The following is a 25750-nucleotide window of genomic DNA, read 5'->3' on the forward strand; positions in this document are numbered from 1 at the left end:
CGCTCCTCCGAACTTACCCGAGTTGCTACCCTAGCTAACCCGGGCCTCCTTCTGTTGGCTACAGCTTGTGCTGCGCTCCTCCGAACTTACCCGAGTTGCTACAAGGGTTGCTAACCTAGCTTACCCGAGCCTCCTTCTATAGCGTGTGCTGCGCTCCTCCGAACTTACCCGGGTTGCTACCCTAGCTTACCCGGGCCTCCTTCTACTGGCTATTGCTTGTGCGGCGCTCCTCCGAACTTACCCGAGTTGCTACAACGGTTGCTACCCTAGCTTACCTGAGCCTCCTTCCATTGACTATAGCTTGTGCGGCGCTCCTCCAAACTTATCCGGGTTGCTACCCTTGCTTACCCGGGCCTCCTTCTATTGGCTATAGCTTGTGCGGCGCTCCTCCGAACTTACCCGAGTTGCTACAAGGGTTGCTAACCTAGCTTACCTGAGCCTCCTTCTATAGCTTGTGCTGCGCTTCTCCGAACTTAAGTCTGATAGCTGGCAGCAGCGCAAATTTTGAAGTATTTTCTCGCATCTACTTAATAAAAATGAACCCGCTTCCGGAGACCACATGTTTATTGGCATTCGTAAATTGCTTACTGTTTTTTTCCCCGCAAACAAGAGTTTTCAAGGCCCGCCTTATGAGCTGGCAGCGTCTCAGATGCGAGGTGTTGGTATTCCCAGGCGGCGCAGCACCTCCATGGCCCAAGTGCAGCAATTGTTCGTCCCCTGGTTATACAGGCCGCCGACGTCAGACATCTCGTTGAGAAGGTTCTGGGTGCGTTCATGCGGGATTTCATGAATGCCCAGGCGTACCTGCAATGTTTTTTTCATCAATTCTTGATCTGGAAGTAAACGTTCCACGGACGACCTTTTGGTTTTTGACTGCTCAATCCTTTCATACTTGGCCGTTTCCTAAGCTAGGTGAGAAAAATTCAAAGGAAAAGAAATTCTAGAGGCCCGTGCGGTGTACGATGTCAGTGCACGTTACCGAGGTGGTCGAAATTCCCGGAGCCCATCACTACTGTGTCCCGAGTCGCTTTGGTACGTTAAACCCCCAATAACCATTTACCATAAACAAACCTCAGCACCCGACAAGTCGTACATGTCTTTAGTTTAAGTGTAACGACCTGAACTTGATACCCTTCAGTTAGAACGCATTAAGTGAATGCAGGTACACAATGACCCAAGTATTATATATTCAGCAATCTATATTATAGCTTTAATTGTTGTGTTAATAAAGGAGGTGGTGACTATGAGCTGCACCTCCGTGCCCAAGTGCTTCTCTGATGACGGGGAATTATGCATTCTTTCAAACAGAGTAGTTGAATCTTGACTAGCATAGCCTCACTTCTGCGCGGCTCTAGTTGCCAGGATCAGACAGCACCCTGAACGCGGCGGGTCAATTCCACCTGCACTGAGATTTTTTATGCGACAGCGTATACATCTAGTTTGGTCGAAAAGCCGTCGGCGTCATAACAGTTATGCAGGTGCGCACCGCGCTTCAGAAATATTCGGGGACTGCGTCAAAAAATCGTATCATGGAAATTTGTGGTTCAAGTGATTGATGATTGATTGATGACAGGCTATCACAAATTAATGAAATCGATTTTATGAATTCATTCAAAAAATGAAAAAAATAGAAAAAGGGCGTTCAAAATGCCAAAGGGCTCGGAATGAAAAGCCCAATGCTTGATGATGGTGATTAGAAAAACTTGGTGAAATTGATCAAATATTTAATTGAAACAATGCAAAAAATTAAAAATGCGTTCAAAGGTATTTCCAACGGGCAAGGCGTTGAGCCGGACGGGCGATGGCGTTCCGTGGATTCCCTGGCAGCGCTGCAACACGCTGTCGCGTTCCACTCTAAAACGCGAAGTTTCAGCGTCCTCCAATTTTTTATTACTTTTTTTGCGAGTGGAAATGGCGGCGGCTCCGAGATTAGAACCACAGGCCTTTTTAAAGGAAAGTGGATGCTGCAGTGTTTACATATGATGTGCCTCCTACACAGACGTAATCTTTTCCATAAATTTGTTAGAATAACTTAGAATAAGAGTCTTTATGTAAGACAAGGATGTCTTGGGGCGTTGTCTGTCCAGCTTTCGTGCTCATGCCCAATGGACACTTGTAACACCGTTTCTGGACCCGTCAAATGTAGGAGCAATTCGGCGTGAAGCTCTAGTTAACATGCAGGGATTTGACTGCGCTCCGCTAAACTCGGCAGGCAGCAAAGTTCCAACATGCGTTCGGCACCAAAGATGGGGTGATCACGACGGTGAGTGAGCAACTCAGAAGACAGGCTACAATATAACCAGTGGCGGTGTTGTTCTTTAGAAACGTAAGGACCTCGAACTGATGGTTATGATGGCGAGTCGAGAAGGCACGATGGGATGCTTTTTTTGTACAGTGCTGCGAAAAGCAATTCTCTCATTTGTTTTTCTGCATGAGCGTGCGCATCGCGGACCATGCGGCCAGTTTTCTTCACGTTACCGCGCAGCCTACAGACATTTTACATTATGTCATGTGCATGCACGCAGGTTGGGTTTTTTATTTTCTGGTCTGTGTGTGTGTGTTTGTATATATGTGTGTGCGTGTGCGTGTGTGTGTGCGTGCGTCGTGTGTGTGTGTGCGTGTGTGTGTGTGTGTGCGTGCGTGTGCGTGTGTGCGTGCATGCGTGCGTGTGTGCGTGCGCGCGTGTGCGTGCGTGCGTGCGTGCGTGTGTGCGTGTGTGCGTGCGTGCGTGCGTGTGTGTGCGCGCGTGCGTGCATGCGTGCGTGCGTGCGTGCGTGTGTGTGCGCGCGTGCGTGCGTGCATGCGTGCGTGCATGCGTGTGTGTGTGTGTGTGTGTGTGCGTGTGTGTGTGCGTGTGCGTGTGTGTGTGCGTGTGCGTGTGCGTGTGTGTGTGTGTGTGTGTGTGTGTGTGTGTGTGTGTGTGTGTGTGTGTGTGTGTGTGCGCGCGTGCGTGCGTGTGTGTGTGCGGGCGCAGCTGCGAAAAGTAGTTACTGCCAGGCAAATTTATGACACGAAGCTAGGAATCCGCCGTTAATTTTTTTTTCATAAATAAGGTTATCTTGATGTGAGGTATCTCCTTATAGTTTAGTATAGGTGGCCCTTTATAACTGTGCACTCAGTTAATTCGAACATTTATTCTCGTCCTATGGATTTTAATTTACAGGTTGGTAGTACATGAAGATTAGTGCGCCAAGGTGCTTAGCGCCTTACAAGAACTAAGGAATGTACGAACACGTCAGCGAAGACGACCCAAACTTCCATAGGAGTAGGTCATATCGTAGATAGTAAACGGAAACTTAAATAAAGTGCAAATCGCATGCATATCATATGCATGGGAAATGGCACACGGATCGAGTGCGTCTTCTCAGTATTCAGTATATGCGATGAATCTAGGGAAAGGCACGATAATAATTTTTTTTCTGTCACAAGAATAGATGCCGCATCCAAATCAATATTGTACGCTGTTTTTTTTCTGACTTCAGCTAAAGCAATGAATACAGAATAACCTTAGGAAACATTATTTTAGTGCTGGTCGAGCGGATTTCTCAAGTTTAAACTTTCACGAACATATGAAGCAAAACAGTCGTAGTCTCTACGTATGCATTGTCGCCGGATTTGGAAATAATCCGGGTATACTGTGCCAATATATCTTGAGCGTTCCAAGGGGTCGTACAAAGGTATTATCATGTTGACTTCAGAGTGCGAAATACACAAGGGCGATAGACATGAAACGACGGGAACGGGCGACTACTAGAAACTGATTTTATTGAAGCATACGGACGGTGACTTCATAGGCGGCCATAACCTCGTGTGAACCAAGCTGCCATTAAAAGACAAAGCGCCAACAAGTGCTTGTTTTACTTTTTGAATAATGACAGCAACCAAGGCTGACAATAAACGGCAGGTTGGAGACAGGACAAAAAACGCATGAGAATGAACAGCAACTGAAGGGCAGAGAGACATGCTTTACACGCGAAGGCGAACTTCAAGAAGCAGAACTGCGCTAAGCGGGGCTTTGTAAAAAACTTAGGGCGCTGTTAAAGCCGGGTACAAAATAAACACCACGAAGTCCGTGACTGAAAGAGAAATTTACAAGGAAAAAGAAGGCAAAATAAATACAGAAACATGGTTGAGCAAAACACAGAATGAGATGATGAGACCGCTGCGAAGCAGAATCGAGGCAATATAACCTTAAAAAAATAACAAGCAAGGTGTGGAAAGGTGCCAGTACAGTACAGTGGAGTCATGAAGTATGGAAACGGTTTAACCCAAAACCAAGATGAAAGTGAAGCACCCAGATACCATAGATGACTCTTAGGAGAAATTGAAGTTGGCTTGTGTCGATAGAATACAAGCTCCTAACCAAAAAATGACCACTCTTACTGAAAACAGAAGCTTTTGTAAGGTAATAAACAGCAAAGTTAAAATACAGATATCGCCAAGTACAAACGTGATGATGAAGGAGAAAAGACACCAAAGACCTCTGAGGCTGACAAACGGGCTTGAAAGTTAAGTGTTTTGTAAGCCGGGGGTTTATTTAAAAGAGCTGGGAGGAAGGGAGCAGCGGCGAGAACAATCCGAGGGCAACCAGGTCGGGCACAGACACACGTGGCGATAGCAATACGGCAGACACGCAGGGCCATCTTCTTCGTTTTCACGAGTCATCTGCTTTGTCTGGGTCGTCATCTTTTTCACAATCACCCCCGGGGCGAAGAGGAGCCATCCTGGTGACTTACAGCGACAGCAATATGGAGGGGTTTTAGAAAGGCTTGAGACGCTGGATGTGAACTGTCTCGCGGCCGCGGCGGCGGAGATCGGGAGATTGCGTGAGGGGTTCGACGACGTAATTAACTGGAGATGTGCGCTCCAGGACACGGTAGGGGCCGTGATCTTGGCGAGAAATTTCGAGGAGAGTCCAGGAGTACTTGATGGTTCCCAGAGCCACACAAGCGCACCATGAGAGAAGTGCGATGTGGTGTGATCGCTGTCGTGCCGGAATTTCTGGCGATACTGGGCATCAGTTGTGAGTGACCGGGCGATTTGGCGACAATCTGCTTGTTGCGCGGCTTCGGAAACAGGGGTATATTCGGAGACGTCAGGTTGGTAAGGCATAATGGTGTCTATTGTAGCAGATGGATGACGGCCGTAAAGAAGAAAGAAAGGAGAGAAGCCAGTAGTGGACTGCTGGGCGGTGTTGTAGGCGAAAGTCACATAAGGGAGGATGAGATCCCAATTCGAGTGTTTGGATGCGACATACATAGAGAGAATGTCCCCGAGGGTGCGGTTAAATCGCTCGGTGAGGCCGTTGGCCTGCGGATGATAGGCGGAGGGGTACGATGGATTATGTTGCACTGGCGGTAAAGGGCAGTGACGGCATCGGACAAAAAGGCGCGTCCGCGGTCGCTAAGGTGTTCACGAGGTGCACCGTGACGAAGGACAAAACGTTGCAAAAGGAAGGAGGCAACATCTGTCGCTGTGACAGACGGAAGGGCGGCGGTTTCGGAATATCTCGTGAGATGATCAACCGCAACGATAGCCCAACGGTTGCCGGCCGCGGTGTACGGAAGCGGGCCGTAGAAATCAATGCCGATACTGTCGAAAGGGCGTGGTGGGCAAGGGATTGGCTGCAAATCTCCAGCAGAACGATGTGGAGATGGCTTGCGACGTTGACAGGCGAGATAGGCGCGTACGTATTTAAGTACGAATGTGTACATGCCGCGCCAGTAATAGCGCAGCCGGATGCGGGTGTATGTCTTGAAAACTCCAGCGTGACCGGATTGTGGGTCAGCGTGGAAATAGGCGCATATGTTCGTGCGCAGGTGGCGAGGAATAACGAGTAACCATTTGCGGCCGTCGGTGCTGTAGTTCCGGCAATAGAGGAGGTTATCGCGAATCACGAAGTGGGAAGCATGGCGGCGGAGAGCATGAAATGGAGAAGCAGCCGTGGGTTTGGAGAGAAAGTCGAGAAGAGAAGCGATCCAGGGGTCAGTAAGTTGCGCTGAGGGCATGTGGTTGATGTGAAGGGACGGCGGGGAGACGTCAGAGGTGTAAAGGCTGGCGATCTCGGCTGGAAGTGGGCAGCGGGACAGGGCATCAGCGTCTTGATGCTTGCGGCCGGAACGATAGACCACGCACGCGGATGTCATATTCTTGCAGACGAAGAGCCCACCTGGCAAGGCGGCCGGATGGTTCTTTCAAGGAAGAAATCCAACAAAGCACATGATGGTCTGTCACAACGTCAAAAGAGCGGTCATAGAGGTACGGGCAGAATTTGGCAAGGGCCCATACGATGGCCAAACACTCTTTTTCGCTGACGGAGTAATTAGTTTAAGCCTTCGTAAGTGTGCGGCTTGCGTAGGCAACAACGTATTCATCAAAACCACAGATGCGCTGGGCAAGTACGGCGCCGAGGCCGACACCACTGGCGTCCGTGCGGACCTCGGTAGGAGCGGCCGAGTCGAAATGGCGCAGTATGGGCGGCGCTGTGAGGAGGCGGCGCAAGGTTTTATACGCATCGTCGCACGCGGGAGACCACATCGATAAGTCGGAACTGCCGGACAGTTGTGTTAAAGGCGCAGCAATCGAAGCAAAGTTGCGAATAAACCTCCGAAAGTAAGAGCACAGACCTAAGAAGCTGCGCAAGTCTTTGATGGAAGTGGGTTTGGGGAAGTCTGCGACAGTGCGAAGTTTAGCTGGGTCGGGACGAACGCCTTGCTTAGAGACAACGTGTCCTAAAATTGTCAGCTGACGCGCAGCAAAACGGCATTTCTTCAAGTTGAGCTGCAGGCCAGCGTCAGAGAGGCAGGTCAAAACGTGCTTCAGGCGGGATAGATGGGTTTCACAGTCGGGGTAAAAGACGACAATGTCGTCGAGATAGCATAGACACATTTTCCACTTGAGTCCACGCCAAATGGTGTCCATCATCCGTTCGAAGGTTGCAGGGGCATTACAAAGGCCGAATTGCATCACAGTAAATTCCTACAATCCGTCGGGGGTCACAAAAGCAGTTTTGGGACGATCGGCCGCTTCCATGGGGTCCTGCCAGTACCCAGAACGTAAATCTAGGGAGGAAAAGAGCTCCGCCCTTTGCAAACAGTCCAGAGCGTCATATATGCGGGGGAGCGGATAGACATCCTTGCGCGTTATCTTATTAAGGCGGCGGTAATCGACACAGAAGCGTATGGAGCCATCTTTCTTCTTCACAAGGACAGCAGGCGATGCCCAAGGGCTACTTGAGGGCTGAATGACGCCGTTTTGAAGCATTTTGTCGACTTTCTCTGTAATAGTCTGGCGCTTGGTTGGAGACGCACGATAGGGGCGCTGCCGCAGCGGCGCGGGGGCACCAGTGTTGATGCGATGGGTTGACGGATGGAAGTGCGGCCCAAGAAAGTTTGGTGAGCGTCGAAAGAAGAGCGAAATTGATGGAGGAGGGCGAGAAGCTGTGTTCTTTGCGGCGGGGGAAGATCGGCGTCGATGGAGCGCAAGAACAATTCAGTAGAAGAGCGATCTGGCGTACAGGCAGGAGGGCTGAGCGCGTTCATGGCGAGGAGCGGTGCATCGTCGGTCTCCTCGCGGATCAGCAGAGATGCGATGGGCTGCACACTGCCTAGGCATTCACCAAGGCGCAGAGCGGTAGGGCAGGAAAACGGGTTAGAAACCAAAAGTATCGAAAGGCCAGCGGACACAGCCAATACGTCGAATGGCAGAGGGAGACACTTGCGGTCCAGAAAGGTATGGCCTGGAGTTAAGAGGACAGTGTCGTCACCTATAGAGTCGCAAGAGAAGTATACAAGAACGGAAGAGCACGGGGGAATGTCGATGTTTTCGGCGGAGAAGGCTTTAACACAGGCAACAGGAGGAGTAGCGTCCAGAATAGGATAGGGAAGAGAAGAGAACCCGACTTCCGCTCTAGCACAGTCGATGATAGCTTAATGGGCGGAAAGGAAATCCCCGTACAGAATAACAGGATGGGAACGGGAAGGCAGCACGACGAATTCTATCGTGTAGAGGGAGCCCTGAATCACAACTTGAGCGGTACACGCTGCGGACGGCTTGATGTGCTCAGCGCTGGCCGTACGCAGCGACAGCCCAGCAATCGGCGTCTTTACCTTCTTCAACAAACTACAAAAATTTTCGTCCATAACAGAAATCGCAGCACCGGTGTCCACAAGGGCCAAGACAGTAATGCCCTCGACAGAAATTTCGATCAGATTAGCAGGGGATATGTGAGGCCTTGGAAAGTTCGACGGGGATGCAGTTCTCGCCTCAGGAACTGCGGCACCTAGTTTTCCTCCTGAGGGAGATTGGGGCGACGTCGCATAAGAGAAACGGAGCGGCGCCTCGGTGAAGGTGAACGGCGTCTAGAAAGGGCTTAATGGTCAGGAGAAAAAGGACGACTATACGGCGGCCCAGCAGATCCGTAGTACTGACTCGGGGAAGGCCAGTATGCGGGAGCTGGAGGAGGTGGCGCGTAGACTGGGAGACGGGGCGGCAAAGCCGGGCCACATGACCAGGCAAGGCGCAATTGTAGCAGATAGGCCGGTTGTCGATGGTGCGCCAGGGATTGCTGACTCGCGGAGCCGGCCGAAGAGGAGTTACCGCTCGCGCAGGTGTTGCAGGCAAAGCATAGGTAGGCGGTCGAGGTCTGGCGACGACGTCCGCGTATGTCAGCGGAGCGGCCATAGGGGGCGGCGTCTGGGCGACAACGTCGGCATATGTCAGTGGAGCGGCGACAGATGGTGGCGGATGGGCGGGTGGAAGAGCCTCGGCAACCTGCTCTTGGACGGCGTGTCGAAAGGCCGGAGCCAAATCTGGAGCTTGCCCTGTAGTGTTCGCCAGAAGAGAAAGCTGACGCGCCACTTCTTCCCGAACAAAGTCTTTGATTTGTTGCAGCAGCGATGAGGTGTCAGGTACTGGTGTCAGTTCAGCAAGCGACTCAACCTGTCGAGGGTGCTGTCTAGTCAGGAGCCTCTGCTTCCGCAGCTCCTCGAAGCTTTGGCAGAGGGTGCCGACTTCAGCAACGGTGCGCAAGTCGCGCGCTACCAGCATCTGAGAGGCGTCCTCGTCAACACCCTTCAAAATGTGTTTAACCTTGTCAGCTTCTGACATGTTGAGGTTGACACGCTTGCATATGTCAGTGACGTCTTCTATGCAACTGGTAAAGCTTTCGCCGACCTGCTGAGATCGCTCACGCAAGCGTTGTTCGGCGCGGGGTTCCCGAACAGCAGGACGACCAAACACTTCGGAGAAGGTTGTCTTGAAAGCAGACCAGGTGCGGATGTCCACCTCGTGGTTCCGATACCACAGGTTAGCCACGCCGGTGAGATAAAAAATTACGTTATTTAGTTTGGTGGCATCGTCCCATTTGTTGTAAAGGCTCACCTTCCCGTAAGACGTGAGACAATCTTCGACATCCTGCTCATCGGTCTCAATGAAGATGGCCGGGTCCCCTTGGTGAAGGGAGCCTGCGCAGGTAACAGCTGAGCCCACTTGCACGGCTTGATGTTGAACGTCGTGAGGCATCGCAGGTGGCGAGAGAGTACGGTGGCGCAATTCCAGGGCTGTTCCCCGGCACCTTTACCAAATGTAAGGCGGGGGTTTATTTAAAAGAGCTGGGAGGAAGGGAGCAGCGGCGAGAACAATCCGAGGGCAACCAGGTTTTCACGATTCGTCTGCTTTGTCTGGGTCGTCATCTTCTTCACAGTTTGTTTGTTTTTAAACTATATAAGTTTTGTTTTGAAACCACTAGCACACTTTTATCAGATGAGAAAGACGGAAAAAAGAAAACTTGAATGTTGGAAGTGAAATAAAACTTGCAATTGGCTGCGGGAAAGGCGCCCAGCTGAGTTTCGGTTTGGTTTCGGGTGCTTCGCGGCTATGCGTTCTGCGTGCCGAATGGTTTCTTTATGCGTTTCGAGTTACAAGGGCGGAGCAGCAAAGGACCTCCAAGTGCCTGTTTAAGTTCTCCTCGGACGAAGTTTGTTCAACGGCACGCAACTGCGACTAGGAAATACAGCTGTGTGTAGCCAATGTTCAACGCGCCTCCACGTTACCAAACGCACCACTCGGCGTGTTCGCTTTGTCAAAGTACCAAGACACGGGGCTGCATAACAAGCCATACGTAATTTATTACAACATAATTTAAATGTGCCGGCGCGTACCAGTCGCTACACGTCAGACGTAACGTTGGCTCGGCGGTGACAGCGAAGCTGCCGACTCCTCGGCGCTAAGGGTTTCTTGCCGGACCCGCAGCCTCAGCCCTCAAAATCATCGCAGGCTGTGTGGGGTTGAGGTCGCTGAACGCAGGACGCAGTTCTTTGCGAGAACTTCGTTGTCGGAATCGGAAACTGGATCCATTATAACGTTCCAGCAAACGCAAACGAAGGCACGACGGCGGACAGAAGCCTTCCACGTCCTGCCGGCAGTAGTTTTTATTGCGGCTGCTGCTAGGCGGAACCGCAGCGCTCGGGGCCAGCAGTCACGGAGTCCACTTTTCCGTTTCCGCCATCTTACGTCACGTCGCTCTTTCCTAAGACGTCATCAGGGAGTCCCGGGTTTGAAAAGTGGCGGCGGGAAAAAGTTTTTCAACTTCGAATCCAAATTTCTTAGCAATAAATCGACCTTTCGCTGCCGGACAAGCGGTAACAAAACCACGAAATGCGGAACTATCAGATTTTACTAACAAAAAATGTTTGACAGCGTTTCCTAAGTGTCCCTTTAAGCTTATGCAGTATAAAACCAATAACAAGCACGTTGTTTAAAGGACCCTCGGGGAAAAACTATAAAGCGGAGTCATGACGTAAAAACGGGTAAAACCTAAAAATCATATGAACATAAAGCAAACAGTCACATTAAGCTATATCAAAATCTAACTACTAGTGGCCTTCTGGGTAGTTAAGTTCCTTGGCGTAGGGCTCTTTACACACCGTGCTTGTTACTCGTATTATTGTGCAGTATCTTGAGGTCTCTGGTTGCTTCACGTTCATAATGGTTTTGGGTTTTACCCGTTTTTACTACATGACTCCGCTGTATCGTATTTACTCGGGAGCTGTATTCACTCCATGCTTGTTATTGTTTTTATGTTATATTGCTTTTGCTTCGCAACGGTCTTTTCAGCTCATTTTGCGTTTTGCAAAACCATTTTAAAACTTATTCCGGATCAGTAGTCGAGCGCCCTCAGTGGTTAGGGCGCTCGACTACTAATCCAAAGTTCCCGGGTTCAAACCCGACCGCGGCGGCTGCGTTTTTATGGAGGAAAAACGCTAATGCGCCCGTGTGCTGTGCGATGTCAGTGCACGTTAAAGATCCCCAGGTGGTCGAAATTATTCCGGAGCCCTCCACTATGGCACCTAGCTCTCTCTTCCTTTCTTCTTTCACTCCCTCCTTAAACCCTTCCCTTACGGCGCGGTTCAGGTGTCCAACGATATATGAGACAGATACTGCGCCATTTCCTTTCCCCCCCAAAAAAACCAATTATTATTTTACCCAACTAACATTTCTTTTTTGTCCAGCATTTGTTGTTCTTTTGTTGTTTTTGTACCCGGTGTCGCCCCGCCATCATTTTTTTACAAAGCCCTTTTTAGCGCGGTTTCGGTTTTTTGAAGCTTATCTTCTCATGTAAAGCTCTTTGCCCTTTGGTTATTGTTCATTCTTAACCGGTTTTTGTCCTGCATTCACCCTGGCAATTATTATCAGCGCTGATTTTCCGGAATAGACCCTACCTCATGTGTTGCCATCTTTCAAAAAGAAAAAAAAAAGACTTGTTTAGCCTCTTGTGATTTTATGGCTGCTTGTTTGCCACGTTAATAATAATAATTGGTTTTGGGGGAGGAAAGGAAATGGCGCATTATCTGTCTCATATATCGTTGGACGCCTGAACCGCGCCGTAAGGGAAGGGTAAGGGAGGGAGTGAAAGAAGAAAGGAAGAGAGAGGTGCCGTAGTGGAGGGCTCCGGAATAATTTTCACCACCTGGGGATCTTTAACGTGCACTGACATCGCACAGTACACGGGCGCCTTAGCGTTTTTCCTCCATATTGTGGTGGCCGCCTATATAATCACCGTTAGTATGATTGAATAAAACTAGTTGGTAGTAGGCGCCCGTCTCTGCTGTTTTTTGTCTATCGTCCTTGTGTATTTCGCGTTGTGAAGTAGACACGAATGATCACCAACCTGTCCCAACGTGAAATCTGATCCAATGGTACTTGCTGTTGCTCACTTGTAATAAGTTTTCCATGACCTTCATAAATCTCTTGAAAACCATTTCATTGCAGAGAAAGAGCATCAAAGGTGCGTTTTTGCACTTCAAATACAAGCAGAAAATACGTAAGTTTGCGGAACACAAACGCTCGGAAAGAATGTTCAACAAGAGTCAGTTTGCATTGCAGGAAATGCAATACAATTTAAAATTTCAAAGCACGGCCAGGCGCAAAGAAAAAAGGCATTATCGTTGCATTTTTTTTATTCTGGCAAGATGTACATATGGCGGTGCCAGGCATACGCAGGTGCGTGTAATTACTAAGCTTGAGGAATTTTCCAGCCTACAATTCTCTGGTAATGCTCAGGTTGGAAGGTACTCGGTCGGTGAATCACACCAAACAGAGGAATAGTGGAACAGTAGCGCTAATTGTGATGTAAAGTAATCCCAAGTACTCTTGCGTAGCAACCATTTCTGCCACCTTGTGCTGCCGGGGGGGGGGGGGGGGGGGGAGGGAGGTAGCTACGAGAAAATATGCTTTGCACAAAACAGCATCATACATCAACGTCACTAGGTACAAAATTGCGCCGAATAAGAACTTGTTAGGGCAACTCCATACGGACTCTCTAATTGTAGACAACAATTCACCAAAAGAGGAATAAGAGGAATGCATATAACGCTACATTTTACGGTTACCAACTTATCCTGTCAGTAGTTGAAAGGTAATGAAAAGCCAACAAATGATACTGATACCACTTTTACTAACCGAAACTAGCCCCTGGCTATGGGTCCAGCTATTATTGTACATATTGAATTGTGCTAAGTTTCATTTTCGAATAAAAAAAATGATCTATGTACTGTATATAGATTTCTTATAGACTTTATTGCTTTGCTACAGATATTTCCTTTCGTTCGATCATACTACACAGACTCTGTATAGACGACAGTCGATTGGGAGCCTATTTGAGCTTTGCCGATTGATAGTATATCTGCTGCCTATAGCCGAAAGTCGACTGAGCAGTGGTGTAGCCAGAAATATTTTTCGGGGGAGGGGAGGGAGGGGGGTTATACGCCGCCTGTATATAAAGTAGAATGAAGAGAGCCTGCGCCCAGACAGTATCTTAGCCATTTGTGTTTTGCGGGAATTAACACTTTTACATTCGCACATTTAGTTCAGCGCATGAGAACGGAGACGCAAAGAAAACTTAAGCTTAGTTGTGCCATCTTGTTCTTAGAATAAGAACCTTTTTTTGTCTACAAACTGACACTGTTACTGTGGTTTCAGGTTATAATATATCGATGTGGGGTGTAAATAGCATGGCTGAAAAAAAAGGCCAAAAAAAGCGGGAGTAGATGGGGGATGCAGCGCTAAAAAATTTCGGGGGCGTTATGACACCGAACACCCCCCCCCCTCTCGCTGCGCTCCTGCAATTGAACTAAACCATATTTATAGTCCATGAACGGTCTATGGAGGAAAGTTGAGCAGGGGTGGATTAGACTGCTGTCCGTAGAATGCGTACAGGCAAATGTCCATTAAATGTTGTTGCAAATGGGTTGCAAGCCCCAAGGGTAGCGTTAGCCTGGCGGCCTGGGGCACAGCTGGAAACATCCGAAGGTCCCGGCAAAGGATGAGTCGACTGGCAACAGAACAACTTGTTTATTCTGGCATCGCAAAAAAGCAGCCGGTCAGGGCGACCACGTTACTCGCAGGAAGAAATCGAAGTCTCTCTTTGGCGTCCGGGGCAGCTGCCTTTTATACCCTCGGAGTCGAGGGCAAGAAGGAACGGCACGGGATGAGGCGCCCGATACGGCGACGCTCGGACATGTTCAGACGTGACGTGCGCGTCCGCCGGGCCGGCGCCGGTCAGACCTCCTCGCCTCCCAGTTGGGGAGCTCCTCTCCCCGGCTGCCGCGCTTTGACAAGCGTGGGCACCAACATGCACACACACACACACACGCACACACGACGACACGTGGCATTGAAACCTGCCTGGACGCGCTTGGCGGGAGGCGTTACGGCAGCACTGAACGGGCCCAATATGACCGCCACTTTGAACGAAGCCCCGGCGTCCGTTGCATCCGCGCCGGCTATACCGCGCGTCGTAGGCGAAACGTAACAGACCGCCCCGCCGGGAGAAGGAGATCCCGATGGTCAGGGGACTGCATCCGCTGTCCGGAGGGATGTCGCTCGATGATGCTCGTAATCGAAACCGGTCGTCCCTCGACGTTGCTTGAGCGCAGCGCACAGGGAAGGCCTCGTTCTCAGGTTCAGGATCACACAGGACACTGCAAAGTGACTTCGGGAGAGTTGCCATTTGTGTGCTCGTTCCCAGCAAGCGTTAGAACTACGCCGAAACGCAACCGCTCAGTCAGCAAGCACGAGTCAACCCTCACTAAGCTCTGCCAGGCTCTTTCTCCTTTTATACTACTGCCTAGTTCCTTACAGTAGTCAAGCAGCACTCAGAACGCGTCCACAAATTGGAAAATTGCACTAGAAAGCACATCATCCCTTTGAAACACTAACAAAAGCAATATGTTAAAAATCCTGCCTCAGGAAGAAAACATCAGTAACAAACAACTTTGAGGCGGATTCCTAAGTTAGGGGCTTCGACTTAAGCCATCGGCGTTACCGTTGAGACTCCCCTTTTTGTAACGCACCTCAAAGGAATATTGTTGCAAAGCGAGGCTCCAGCGCAGGAGGCGGCCATTTTTGGGAGAGATGGTCTGCAGCCATTGGAGAGGGCAAGTGATCCGTCTCAATGATAAACCTCGAGCCGGCTAGGTAGCATGACAATTTCTGAACGGCCCACACGAGACACGCACACTCTTTCTCGGTGGCGCTGTACGCCTGCTCACGACAGGTCAGCTTACGACTAGCATACAGGACGGGGTGTTCCACTTCTCCATTTTCCCGTTGGCACAGTACAACGCCCATGCCTCGCTCACTAGCATCGCACTGAACAACGAACCCTTTTGTGTAGTCTGGCGATCGTAGCACAGGCTGGCTTGTTAGGGTGCTCTTTAGGGCGCTAAAAGCTCTTTCCTTTGTCGCGCTCCAGACGACTGTTTGGGGCTCTGTTTTTCTTAGAACATCCGTCAGGGGAGCCGCGATATCGGAGTACCTGGGGATGTACCTCTGATAGTAGCCGGCGACACCTAAGAACGACCGAATATCGGTCTTCGTGCGCGGTTGCGGGAAGTCTCGCACAGCGGCCACCTTTATTTCAGAGGGGCGGCGACGACCCTGTCCAATCACGTGACCGAGGTAGACAACCTCGGCCTGTGCTCATTGGCACTTGGGAGCCTTGACTGTCAAGCCCGCTTCGCGCAGGCGGGTTAGCACTGCCCGCAAGTGTGCCATATGCTCAGACCAGGATGCGGAGAATATCGCTACGTCGTCTAAATACGGTAAAGCGAATTCTTCCTGTCCCCGCAACACTTTGTCCATGAGGCTTGAAAAGCAGTATGGCGCGTTCTTCAAACCAAAACTCAAAACTTTAGGACGGAATGTTCCCATTGGTGAAATGAACGCCGCATACCTACTAGCCTCTTCTGTAAGTGGAACCTGCCAATAACCCCTGACAAGATCCAGGGTGGAAATAAACTGAGCGCTACTAACTTTCTCAAGGCGCTCCTCGATGTTAGGGATCGGATAAATTTGATCCTTAGTGATGGAATTAAGCCTGCGGTAGTCGACGCAAGGACGAGGTTCCTTGCCCGGTACCTCAACTAAAATCAAAGGGGAGGTATAATCACTCTCACCCGCCTCAATAACACCGAGCTGTAGCATTTTCTTTACCTCAGCCTCCATAATATCGCGCTGGCGGGGTGACACCCGGTACGCCTTGGATCGTACTGGCTCTGGGGAGGTAAGTTCTATATCATGAACAAGGACAGAAGTCCTACCAGGCCTCTCAGAGAACTGACCTTGAAACTCTTGTAAGAGTTGGTGTAGTTCGGTTTTCTGCTCAGCCGACAGCGGTGCTTTAATGATTAAGTCACTAATGACCTGATCAGTGTCTTCCCTGTTCGTCACTGAGCCTAGTCCCGGAAGCTCGACCGGAAGCTCTTCTAACTTCCCCGTGTCGGGCATTTCCTCTCCAGTACCTGGTGCCTTCAACGCTACATTCTCAATTTTATCCAGTTCTGACGTGCTCGGAATATCAGCTTGCTGCGCCTCCGACCCTTTTTCATTGTTCGACAACGTCGGCCCCGCAACTACCGCCTTTGCAGCGAGCTCCCGAACTCTCGATCTGGTTAAGGCCTGAACGCTAGCCTCACCAAACAAAAGCCCCTTCTCGCGCAGGAGGTGATCGGACCTGTTCGAAAATAGGTACGGGTACTGGGGGGGCAGCATAGATGACACTACGGCCTCCGTCTCAAGTGCTCCGAAAGGTCCTTCAATAAGCACTTTTGCTACGGGCAGACACACGCTATGAGCTGCCACGGCTTGCTTGATCCATGCGCACTCGCCCGTGAACATATCGGGTTCTACGTAAGAGGGGTGACTACATCCATTGTAGCTGCGGAATCACGAAGCACTCGGCACTCTTTCCCGTTCACGGGGAAGTCTCGCATGTAAGGCTCGAGAAGCTTCATGTTCTCGTCAGTGCTACATAATGACAAACACACGACTTTTCTTTTTGTTTCTGGACACTGCGCCGAAAACTGACCCGGCTTCTGGCACGTATAACACACGCACGCTTGCCTCCTCTCGAACCGCTTTCTGCGTTCGGCTTCGGCTGCCGCCGTCTCCTTACGTTCGGTCGGACTGCTTTCACTCGCATCCGCACTGCGTGTGTCCCCCCTTGCTCTCATGGGTGTGAACTCCGGCCTCTCAGACTTGGAGCCAAATTCACCCTTTTGACCGTCCTTAGCTCCGCGAGCCCGACGCGTCACAAACTCCTCGGATAGCTCGGCGGCTTTAGCCACTGTACTAACGTCTGGCCTATCCAAGACCCAGTACCGCACGTTCTCAGGTAACCGACTATAAAACTGTTCCAGCCCGAAACACTGCAGAATTTTCTCGTGGTCACCAAACGCTTTCTCTTCTTTGAGCCACTCCTGCATGTTTGACATAAGCCTGTAGGCAAACTCTGTATATGACTCACTTCTGCCTTTTTCATTTTCCCGAAACTTCCGACGGAACGCCTCCGCTGACAGCCTGTACTTTTTAGCAGACTCGATTTCATTTGGTCGAAATCCTCTGCCTCCTCTCTCTTCAAGCGAGCGACTATGTCGGCCGCCTCGCCGGGTAACAAAGTGAGCAAGCGCTGTGGCCACGTTTCCCGAGAGAACCCCTGCTTCTCGCACGTTTGCTCAAAGTTAACCAGGAACAAACCAATGTCCTCTCCAAGCTTAAACGGCCGCATCAGGTCAGTCATTTTGAACGATACTCGTTCTCCTGCACCGTGTGCCTGACTCCCATTACGAGCGCGTTCCATCTCTACCTCGAGACGCTTCATTTCCAAAGCGCGCTCTTCTTTCTCTTTATCTTTTTGTTCTTTACGTTCGCGCTCGTCTTTCTCTTTTTGCTCTTTACGTTCGCGCTCCTCTTTTTGCTCCCTCTCCTCAATGGTCTCAAGGCATTCCGACAGCTCGTCATCCTCAGCCTCCTACTCAAAAATAGCCCTTAGCAGTTCTGGTTTTCTGAGTTTGTCTGAGACATCCAGACCCAGCTCTCTTGCAAGCTCCAGCAATTTCGGTTTGCGCAACGACTTCAAATCCATGGCTGCTCCGAATGCTGCTTTCTGTACTGCCTACTATTGTCTTGCCGCAAACTAACCCGGCAGCAACGGCAACACAATTACCAGCTCTGTTTCTGACACTAACAAAAGCCTGGCAAAACTCAGAAGAAGAAAGTCCCGCACTCACCAAACCTCGCAGCCAAGAATTCAGCGCAGTCGTTCCGCTGCAGGCAACCAGTCATCACACAGGGCTCGTTGCACTGCTCCCGGATGGTCGTTGTGCTGCTCAGCATACAGTTGACCGCATATCTTCGCTGCTGGCCTCCGTTGTCGCGATCTCACCGCTGGCAACCAGTTGTTGCAAATGGGTTGCAAGCCCCAAGGGTAGCGTTGGCCTGGCGGCCTGGGGCACAGCTGGAAACATCCGAAGGTCCCGGCAAAGGATGAGTCGACTGGCAACAGAACAACTTGTTTATTCTGGCATCGCAAAAGAGCAGCCGGTCAGGGCGACCACGTTACTCGCAGGAAGAAATCGAAGTCTCTCTTTGGCGTCCGGGGCAGCTGCCTTTTATACCCTCGGAGTCGAGGGCAAGAAGGAACGGCACGGGATGAGGCGCCCGATACGGCGACGCTCGGACATGTTCAGACGTGACGTGCGCGTCCGCCGGGCCGGCGCCGGTCAGACCTCCTCGCCTCCCAGTTGGGGAGCTCCTCTCCCCGGCTGCCACGCTTTGACAAGCGTGGGCACCAACATGCACACACACACACACACGCACACACGACGACACGTGGCATTGAAACCTGCCTGGACGCGCTTGACGGGAGGCGTTACGGCAGCACTGAACGGGCCCAAAATGACCGCCACTTTGAACGAAGCCCCGGCGTCCGTTGCATCCGCGCCGGCTATACCGCGCGTCGTAGGCGAAACGTAACAATGTGTATTGCCATAACCTATAGATTGGCTCTTGACTACTCTATAGATTTGTGTAAGGACCACCTACAGACTGTCTTTAGGGTGTCAGGCAAGGATAAAATCTTCCCAGTACTATTGACTGCGTGTTTACAAGAAGTATTATAACAACTGTACTGGCAAGTGTTCGCGATAACAGCGAATAAAGGTAATTGAGAACACCTTAGCAACTATGATTTGCTTATGATATGAAGTTGCTAAGTGGCTAAGGGGGGGAATTGCAAAACATTATCGAGGACGTAAGGATGGAAAGCCTAACAGTTGGGCTAAAATTATTATGAAGGAATTTAACCTTCCACAGTCATGAAAGGGAAGAACCGTTTACGATAAGGAGCGAAGCATTGGAAGCAGTTCCAATAAGGGGGCAAGAACTTGTCAATTTCTTACTGTACTAGAGCAATATTTACAGCGCTCCTCAGCCTTCCTATTTAAAAAAGCTAGAGGCGTATTATAGAAGGATACATTGTCTATTTTTCATTTCGGATCCATTTGATCCTCTGGCATTGGCCAATGTTGTTGGGTAACGCAGCCACGACTTTTAAACGTCGATAGGAAGTGACAAATAGACCGCATATCGCATCTAATGGTGAGGAGGTGCGTGCGGGGAGTAGCGAAGGCGATCGTCGACATGGTGACACGCTATCTTGTTATTTCTGTGATTGACCGCTTGCTGGATTCGTTTGATGCTGCCGTCCCGCTGACTTCGCGCCAAGTAAACTTAGAAATCAGTTACCATTTAATCTATCATTATAGAATGCGGCCCCTATGGAAGTGTCTTTGCATTTTTCCTGCATCACTTCTGCGTGCGTTGTTTACAGGAACTGATCCGGGGAGAACTGTAGCCGTCTGATAAGCAGCGATCTGAATACTGTGTTGAGCTCCCGCGCCAAGCTACCAATTCAGGAAGAACCGAGGGAGAACAACGGCTGATCAGGCATGTGTTGGCATGGGCGCTGTCACTGCGAGAAACTCCCGTTTGCGGACTAGAAAAAATGCCTATGGACCTACTTTTAAGAGCACATGTGCGCCAGATCATATAAGGCATGACAAGCAAGTATATATGCCTCCTGTTAACTATTTTTTGAGTACCAGCATCCACTAACAGATCAAACTGAAAGGCTACATTGCTCAGCACAAAAAAAAACTGCTATAAACAAAAAAAACAGATGCTAACGAACGATTTAAACATAAGGCACCATTTTTCATTAATAACGTACCCTTGTGTGCCTCTCTTCCTTAGGATTTCGCATTCTGTTTAGATCTTGTAGTTTGCGGCATTCCGGTGGAGGAAGTTGTTTTATAGCTTCTAGATCAAACACATTTTACTAAAACGTTTGCCTCAGCCAGCGCTAGCCCTCTGGAAAGGTCGTTTCTCAGCTCATTCAAGGCACATAAATTTTGTCACAAAAACGGTCTGCCTCGAATGCTCGTCGCGTTTAAGACTGCGAGCGAGCAAGTTCGCTGATGTCCACAAACTTACCGTCTATGTGTGCGACACTTACCTTCTCGGTTTTATCCTGGAGGAATCGGTCCCTCTTCAAATAGAACATGGATGCCACCAAATGACCGCTTGCATCTCTGCTCGCTTGAAACATGGTCACGTCGTCTCCGCGGCGAGCGAACGCCACCGTCCAATGTCGGTACTTTTCGTCGGCGCACAAGGTGTGGCGAGATGAGGACGACGAAAACGCCGAGCCGAAGAACCACGTAATTGAAGCGGCGAGCCAAAACACGCCGCGCGGAATGGGCGTGCTGCACAGATACACGTCGCATGACGTCGAGAATGCCATCTCGTCAAAGTCGTCTAAGGACATTTTCTTCTTTATGTTGGACCGCGCAGTAACCTTCGTGACCCTGAGTGATTACATGTGACGACTTCAGTTCTTACGTTCAGGGCTCTTTGTAATACACTTGTAGACGCTTCATGAATCGACCGGTTGAACGCAAAATGGGTTGAGGTAGGGCACAATGCCTGCTCTTTGCCCGGCCTCGAGAATGGAGGCACTCAAAGAGCTGCGCCTCACACACTATCAGATAAGCTCGCTTTCTGTCCAAAGGTCCTGGCATTTAACTCCCTGCATTCCGTGCGTCACTGAGCACACACACCACTCCTGTTAACAGAAAATCAACATTGAACGAGGAACTGTCCACCGTATTCTTGTGAAGCTCTGAAAGATATATGTACAATCAGTGAAAAACAGAGAATTGCTAAGAGCGTATTTTCGCGCGCTGGGTTCACTACACGAAGACACCACGAGAAAAAAATGCTCACTGTTGCCCGGTACAGATTCGGTGCGATTACATTTACCAGTTTCTTTGCTTCTGATACCTCACACGTCCATTACCGGATGTTGAGCAGGAATGTGCATAAAGATAAAATTTTCCCGACAAAAACATTGAGTAAAACAGAGCAACAGAATACAAACTGTACACCAGAGACTCACGGTAAAAAAAAATGATAGTAGAATCATCGATGTGATATATTTGGGATAAAAGCGCCAAAAATATTTGGGAAACCACCGTGATTAAACACACGCCTTCGGAGAAGAGAAGGTTCGAAGATGGTCTCGAAGATGATCGTAATGCTCGAGGTACCTTAATATTTCTTGTTGCTGTCTAGTTGGTGAACGTCACAAGGAAACGTCCCACCAGCAACAATGACGCAAACGAAAATGAGGTCGGGACACGTGCGATGCTTGAAGAAAGAATTTATTAGCGGTTGCGGCCTCTAAATTTGTGCTGTTCGGGCACGTGCGCAAAATGTCCCAAAACACAAAACACGAACAATAAATAAGCACACACAACAAAAAATAAACAAGAAAGGTCAGCGCAGAGTACTAAGAAGAAGCTACCCGATATTTCGAGGCTGGTTAGGTTCCTCCTTCACGGCTGACGAGATGGAGACAGGAAGGATGGTCTCTCCTAGAACAAATGATTAGCAAATTTTATTCTCTTCTGAACAGGTAGAACGATTGCGTGGGTGATAGAAGCATGTGTTTTATCTTCATGTATAGTACCGTCTTTGCCAAAAGTAACCAAGCAGCCGCGTCGCGGCCGGAGCGGGCTTGCAGCCCAACGGCGGAGCTGCGTCCTCCGAAGCCGGCCTTTGCTTCCTGGCTGCGAGTGCAAACCAGTGATAACTGGCTGACGTAAGCCTTCGCCCTCGCTCTCCTTCCTTGGACAAGCTATTGCGCGCCTTCAGAGCGCAGTCATACTGAGCGAGGGCGTAAGCTTACGTTAGCCGTTTTACACTCGCAGCGGGGCGCAGCCGGCAGCGCCGAAGAGCGCAGCGCCACTGCTGAGCTGCGAGCCCGCTCCGCCAGTCGACGCGGCTGCTCGGTAACTTTCGGCAAAGATGGTACATACACCCCTCATAGGTGGTTGCGTGTTTCTGATAATGGCGACGTCACGAATAACAAGGAGACCACAAATTTGTCGACGCGTTGCTTGATTCTGATAGGTAAGCTTCAAGGCCACTGAAAGAGTGATGGAGATTTAACCTCCCAAAGCGACTCACGCTATGAGGGACGCCGTAGTCAAGTGCCCGGGAAATTGGGTCCACCCGGGGCTCAATGAAGTGCACTGACATTGCACTGTACTTGGGCCTCTTGGCATCTCGCCTCCACCAAAATGCGACTGCTGAGGCCGGAATCGAGTCCATGCCTTTCGGGTCAGCAGACGAGCGCCATAACCACTGAGCTATCGCGGCGGAATACCGGCAACTTATTATTATTTATTTACTTGCAGAATACTGTGGACACAAAGTCCAAACAATGTGGGCCTAAAGATAAGTGAAATCAAAAAGAAGCAACACTGCAAAAGAGAAACGCCATAAATAGCACTTTTTGGTTAGGCCTCACGGAGGAATGGTTATCCGATTATAGTCAGATATTGTGAGTGAAAAAGAAAAAAATTTTAGGCGTCGGCTTTATCGTATATGAAAGTTTGAGAATTGGGTTGGTAACGTCGAGATTGTCTGCCAAATAGCGGCGTTAAGTATAATGAAGGGTCCAAGCCGAGCTTTTTATATCACAAGAAAGAAAGAAATTTTATCCTGAATTTTTTTCTTCGATGCTCAACTCTTTCAATCATGTTAATTTACATTAAAGTGTTGGGAGCATCAGCCGTATCACATTTATTTAAGATGAACCTAACAGCTCTACTCTGTATATTTTCCAGATTTTTTAATATTAGATTTAGTATAAGGGCCACAAACTATGCATGCATATTTAGGTTTAGGCCGTATGATAGAAGACTAGCAAAACAGATTAATGTTAGAAAGGGCATTTTTCAGCGTATGACTTCAGCAGCACAATTTGCGAAATGCAGAGCAGCAAATATTGCTACTGTGCAAATTCTACGATAGAGTGCTCGTTATTGCTTATGTAAGTATTTGTAGTAAGACACTTGTTGACGAGCGAACGAACCTAATTTATATGCTTAGCTTCGTAGTATGTTTTTCTGCGTTATCGAAAGATACACACGTTTTTTGGTGCTCAAAACCATGCCCCATTCATAGCACCAGTTCAAAACATTGCGCAGCATTGTTCAACTCATTCTGACCATCCTTATTCGTAGCTTCAATGAATAAAACACAGTCGTCGGCGAACAACTGAATATGCGCTTGAAAAATATCATTGGTATACAAAAGGAAAGAAAAAAGAAAAGGAAAAGAAGTAGCACTCTTACTCCACCTTCTGTAAAGTAAGTGAACTCAGTTTTGTGCGCCCGCCCTAGCAAAACTACGAGTGTTTCGCGATGCCTTGGTCGCCCTACGTCGACATGTCCACAGCTGTTTTTATGTTCACAGCGCTTTTTCTCTCAACATTGAGGACACACATCTCGTGTGTCCGACCCATGGCGGCGCCGGCCCGTCCCGTCGCCTCCTCTCCTCATCCACTACAAGAGTAATGCGCCGTAAAGCGAAGTGTTACGTTTGGAATTATTCTGAGCTTCCAGACAATGGTTTTCAGATGGACATCCCCATGTCTGGGAAAATTCCTCCCGGCTGCTCCAATGCGTTCGCGGTGCTTTAAGTTTCAAATTCTTATATGCATCGAGAGAGCGGCGTTGAAATGGCCGTCCGCTGGCTAGGAAAGTTCATCGCGGCCATCCACTTGAGCCAGAGCGACATGATATCGTGCGTCGGCGGCAACGGCGGGTGGCGGTGCTCTGTGTGACTCACGGCGGACGCGGCAGAAGTGGTTTACCGCGAGCAATGGCGCCTGTATACTCGCGGTTCTCGAGAGACTTCTCTTCCGCTGTGCGGAACATTATACGCGAGTGCCGCTTCAGTATTCCGTTATCACGGATAGCTGTGCAGTGCAGGTGTCTGACCTTCGCCACCACTTGAGTTGCCTTCCGTGCTCGTCATCACTGCTGCAGGAACAGCCAGGACAGCATTTTGCCGGAAGTGGCGAGAGTGTGCCGGGGACATCCTGGTGGGCGGATCCCGAAGACAAGGCACGTGACCCGAAAGATAGTGATTAGACGCTTTTATATGGAAGCTACGGGTGTAGTTGTTGGCGTCCAGCACCATTGCCCAACGCAGCATTCGCGGAGAGCACATTTCCGGCACAGGTTTGTCAGCGGCGAGCAGGCCCAGCAAAGGCTTGTGGTCAATCACCGCTTCGAACTCTCGTCCCCATACCTACTGCCGAAAGTTGGCCACTCCAAACACAAGAGCCAGCGCTTCCTTGTCCAAATGAGTGTAGTTGCGCTCAGCTGGCGGGAAACGGCGTTCGGAGGCCGGGTGAGCGGACGCGTTTCACATGCGCTCCGCAAACTTTGTCCTTTACGACCGTATTCACTCATCCCAGCGGTCTGAAACTAGTATCATCAGCCTCCGCTTCTCGTTAGGAACCTGCCGATACCAACCTTTCCCTATTTGGACCACTACATCAAGGGGAAAGTCAATATCTTTGCATCACCTCGTTGCGCTGAGAGTAACCCTCGCGGCGCAGCAGCCGCCGATACCGAACACCGTTATAGAGACGCAGCTTCGCGCTCGGACCACCGGCGCGTCAGCGCCTCGACGGCGGCATGGAACCCATTCTAGTAGAAGGAGAAGACATATCTCCCTCGGAACTTACATCTACTAACGGCTGGCAATCAGCACATGAGAAGCGAAGCTCCAATCGCAAATCCACTCCCACCGTTACTCTGAATCTCCCTCAAGCCCATACAAATCAGATGCACCGCCTACGATAAATACTCCTACGAAGCGGCACCGGAGGACTGCGCCCGCCGCGTGGTTCATGGGGTCCCTCTCGACCACTTATACGAAGACATCAAAGACCGACTCAGTCACGAGCGGAACCCTCCAGTAATGTTCTGTTGACCTTCAGTAGTCTTCGTCGTTGGTCTGATCGCGGATGAGAGCGGCTTCCAATTGGAGTTCCACAAGACGATGCAGGTGTTGTTGAAGAAGAGACATATTTTCTTGCTACATTCTCAAGTAACACAAAAAATACAAGAAAGGTGGATCGTCTCAGCGTCCCCGTTGTGGCCGGGTCCGGCACACTTATGGCTCGCAAGGCTATTAATGGGCCAGCCGCGCACGACTGCCCGGAAATACGCAGAGCCCTCGGGTGACTGCGGGAGCTCTGAACTTGCGACGGCGCACAGTCGCTGCTCCGTTCAAACTGAAACACACTCGCCGTCGAACCTCTGTTCCTCCCGTATGCAGCCCGCCGACGCTGTTGCGTGGCATTGCTTTACGCGGCCGGTGGCCGGGACTCTCGCCTGGCCCCACGGGTACGTCGCCCGCACTCGGCAGGTGTTTACGTCTACTGAGGCCAAACATCGCAATTCTTGGATAGCAGCGAAGTCGTGGGAAACACTCGGGTGTTCGGGTCCAAGGGCCCTGCTGCTGTAGCCAGACACGGGCGCTGTAAGCT

General features: G+C 50.1%; 1 protein-coding gene across 1 annotated transcript; it reads right to left on the reverse strand.

Annotated features, from left to right (window-relative positions):
* Positions 1–536: 536 nt before the first annotated feature.
* On the reverse strand, positions 537–20827 carry LOC144119209 (uncharacterized). Its single transcript, XM_077651889.1, has 2 exons — positions 20354–20827; positions 537–804 (listed from the first exon to the last, which is right to left on the reverse strand). Exons 1-2 carry the CDS (start codon positions 20663–20665, stop codon positions 646–648), a joined length of 471 nt encoding a protein of 156 aa, XP_077508015.1. The 5' UTR covers positions 20666–20827; the 3' UTR covers positions 537–645.
* Positions 20828–25750: the final 4923 nt, after the last annotated feature.

Source organism: Amblyomma americanum, chromosome 2 (genome assembly GCF_052857255.1).
Source record: "Amblyomma americanum isolate KBUSLIRL-KWMA chromosome 2, ASM5285725v1, whole genome shotgun sequence".
Taxonomy (NCBI): domain Eukaryota; kingdom Metazoa; phylum Arthropoda; class Arachnida; order Ixodida; family Ixodidae; genus Amblyomma; species Amblyomma americanum.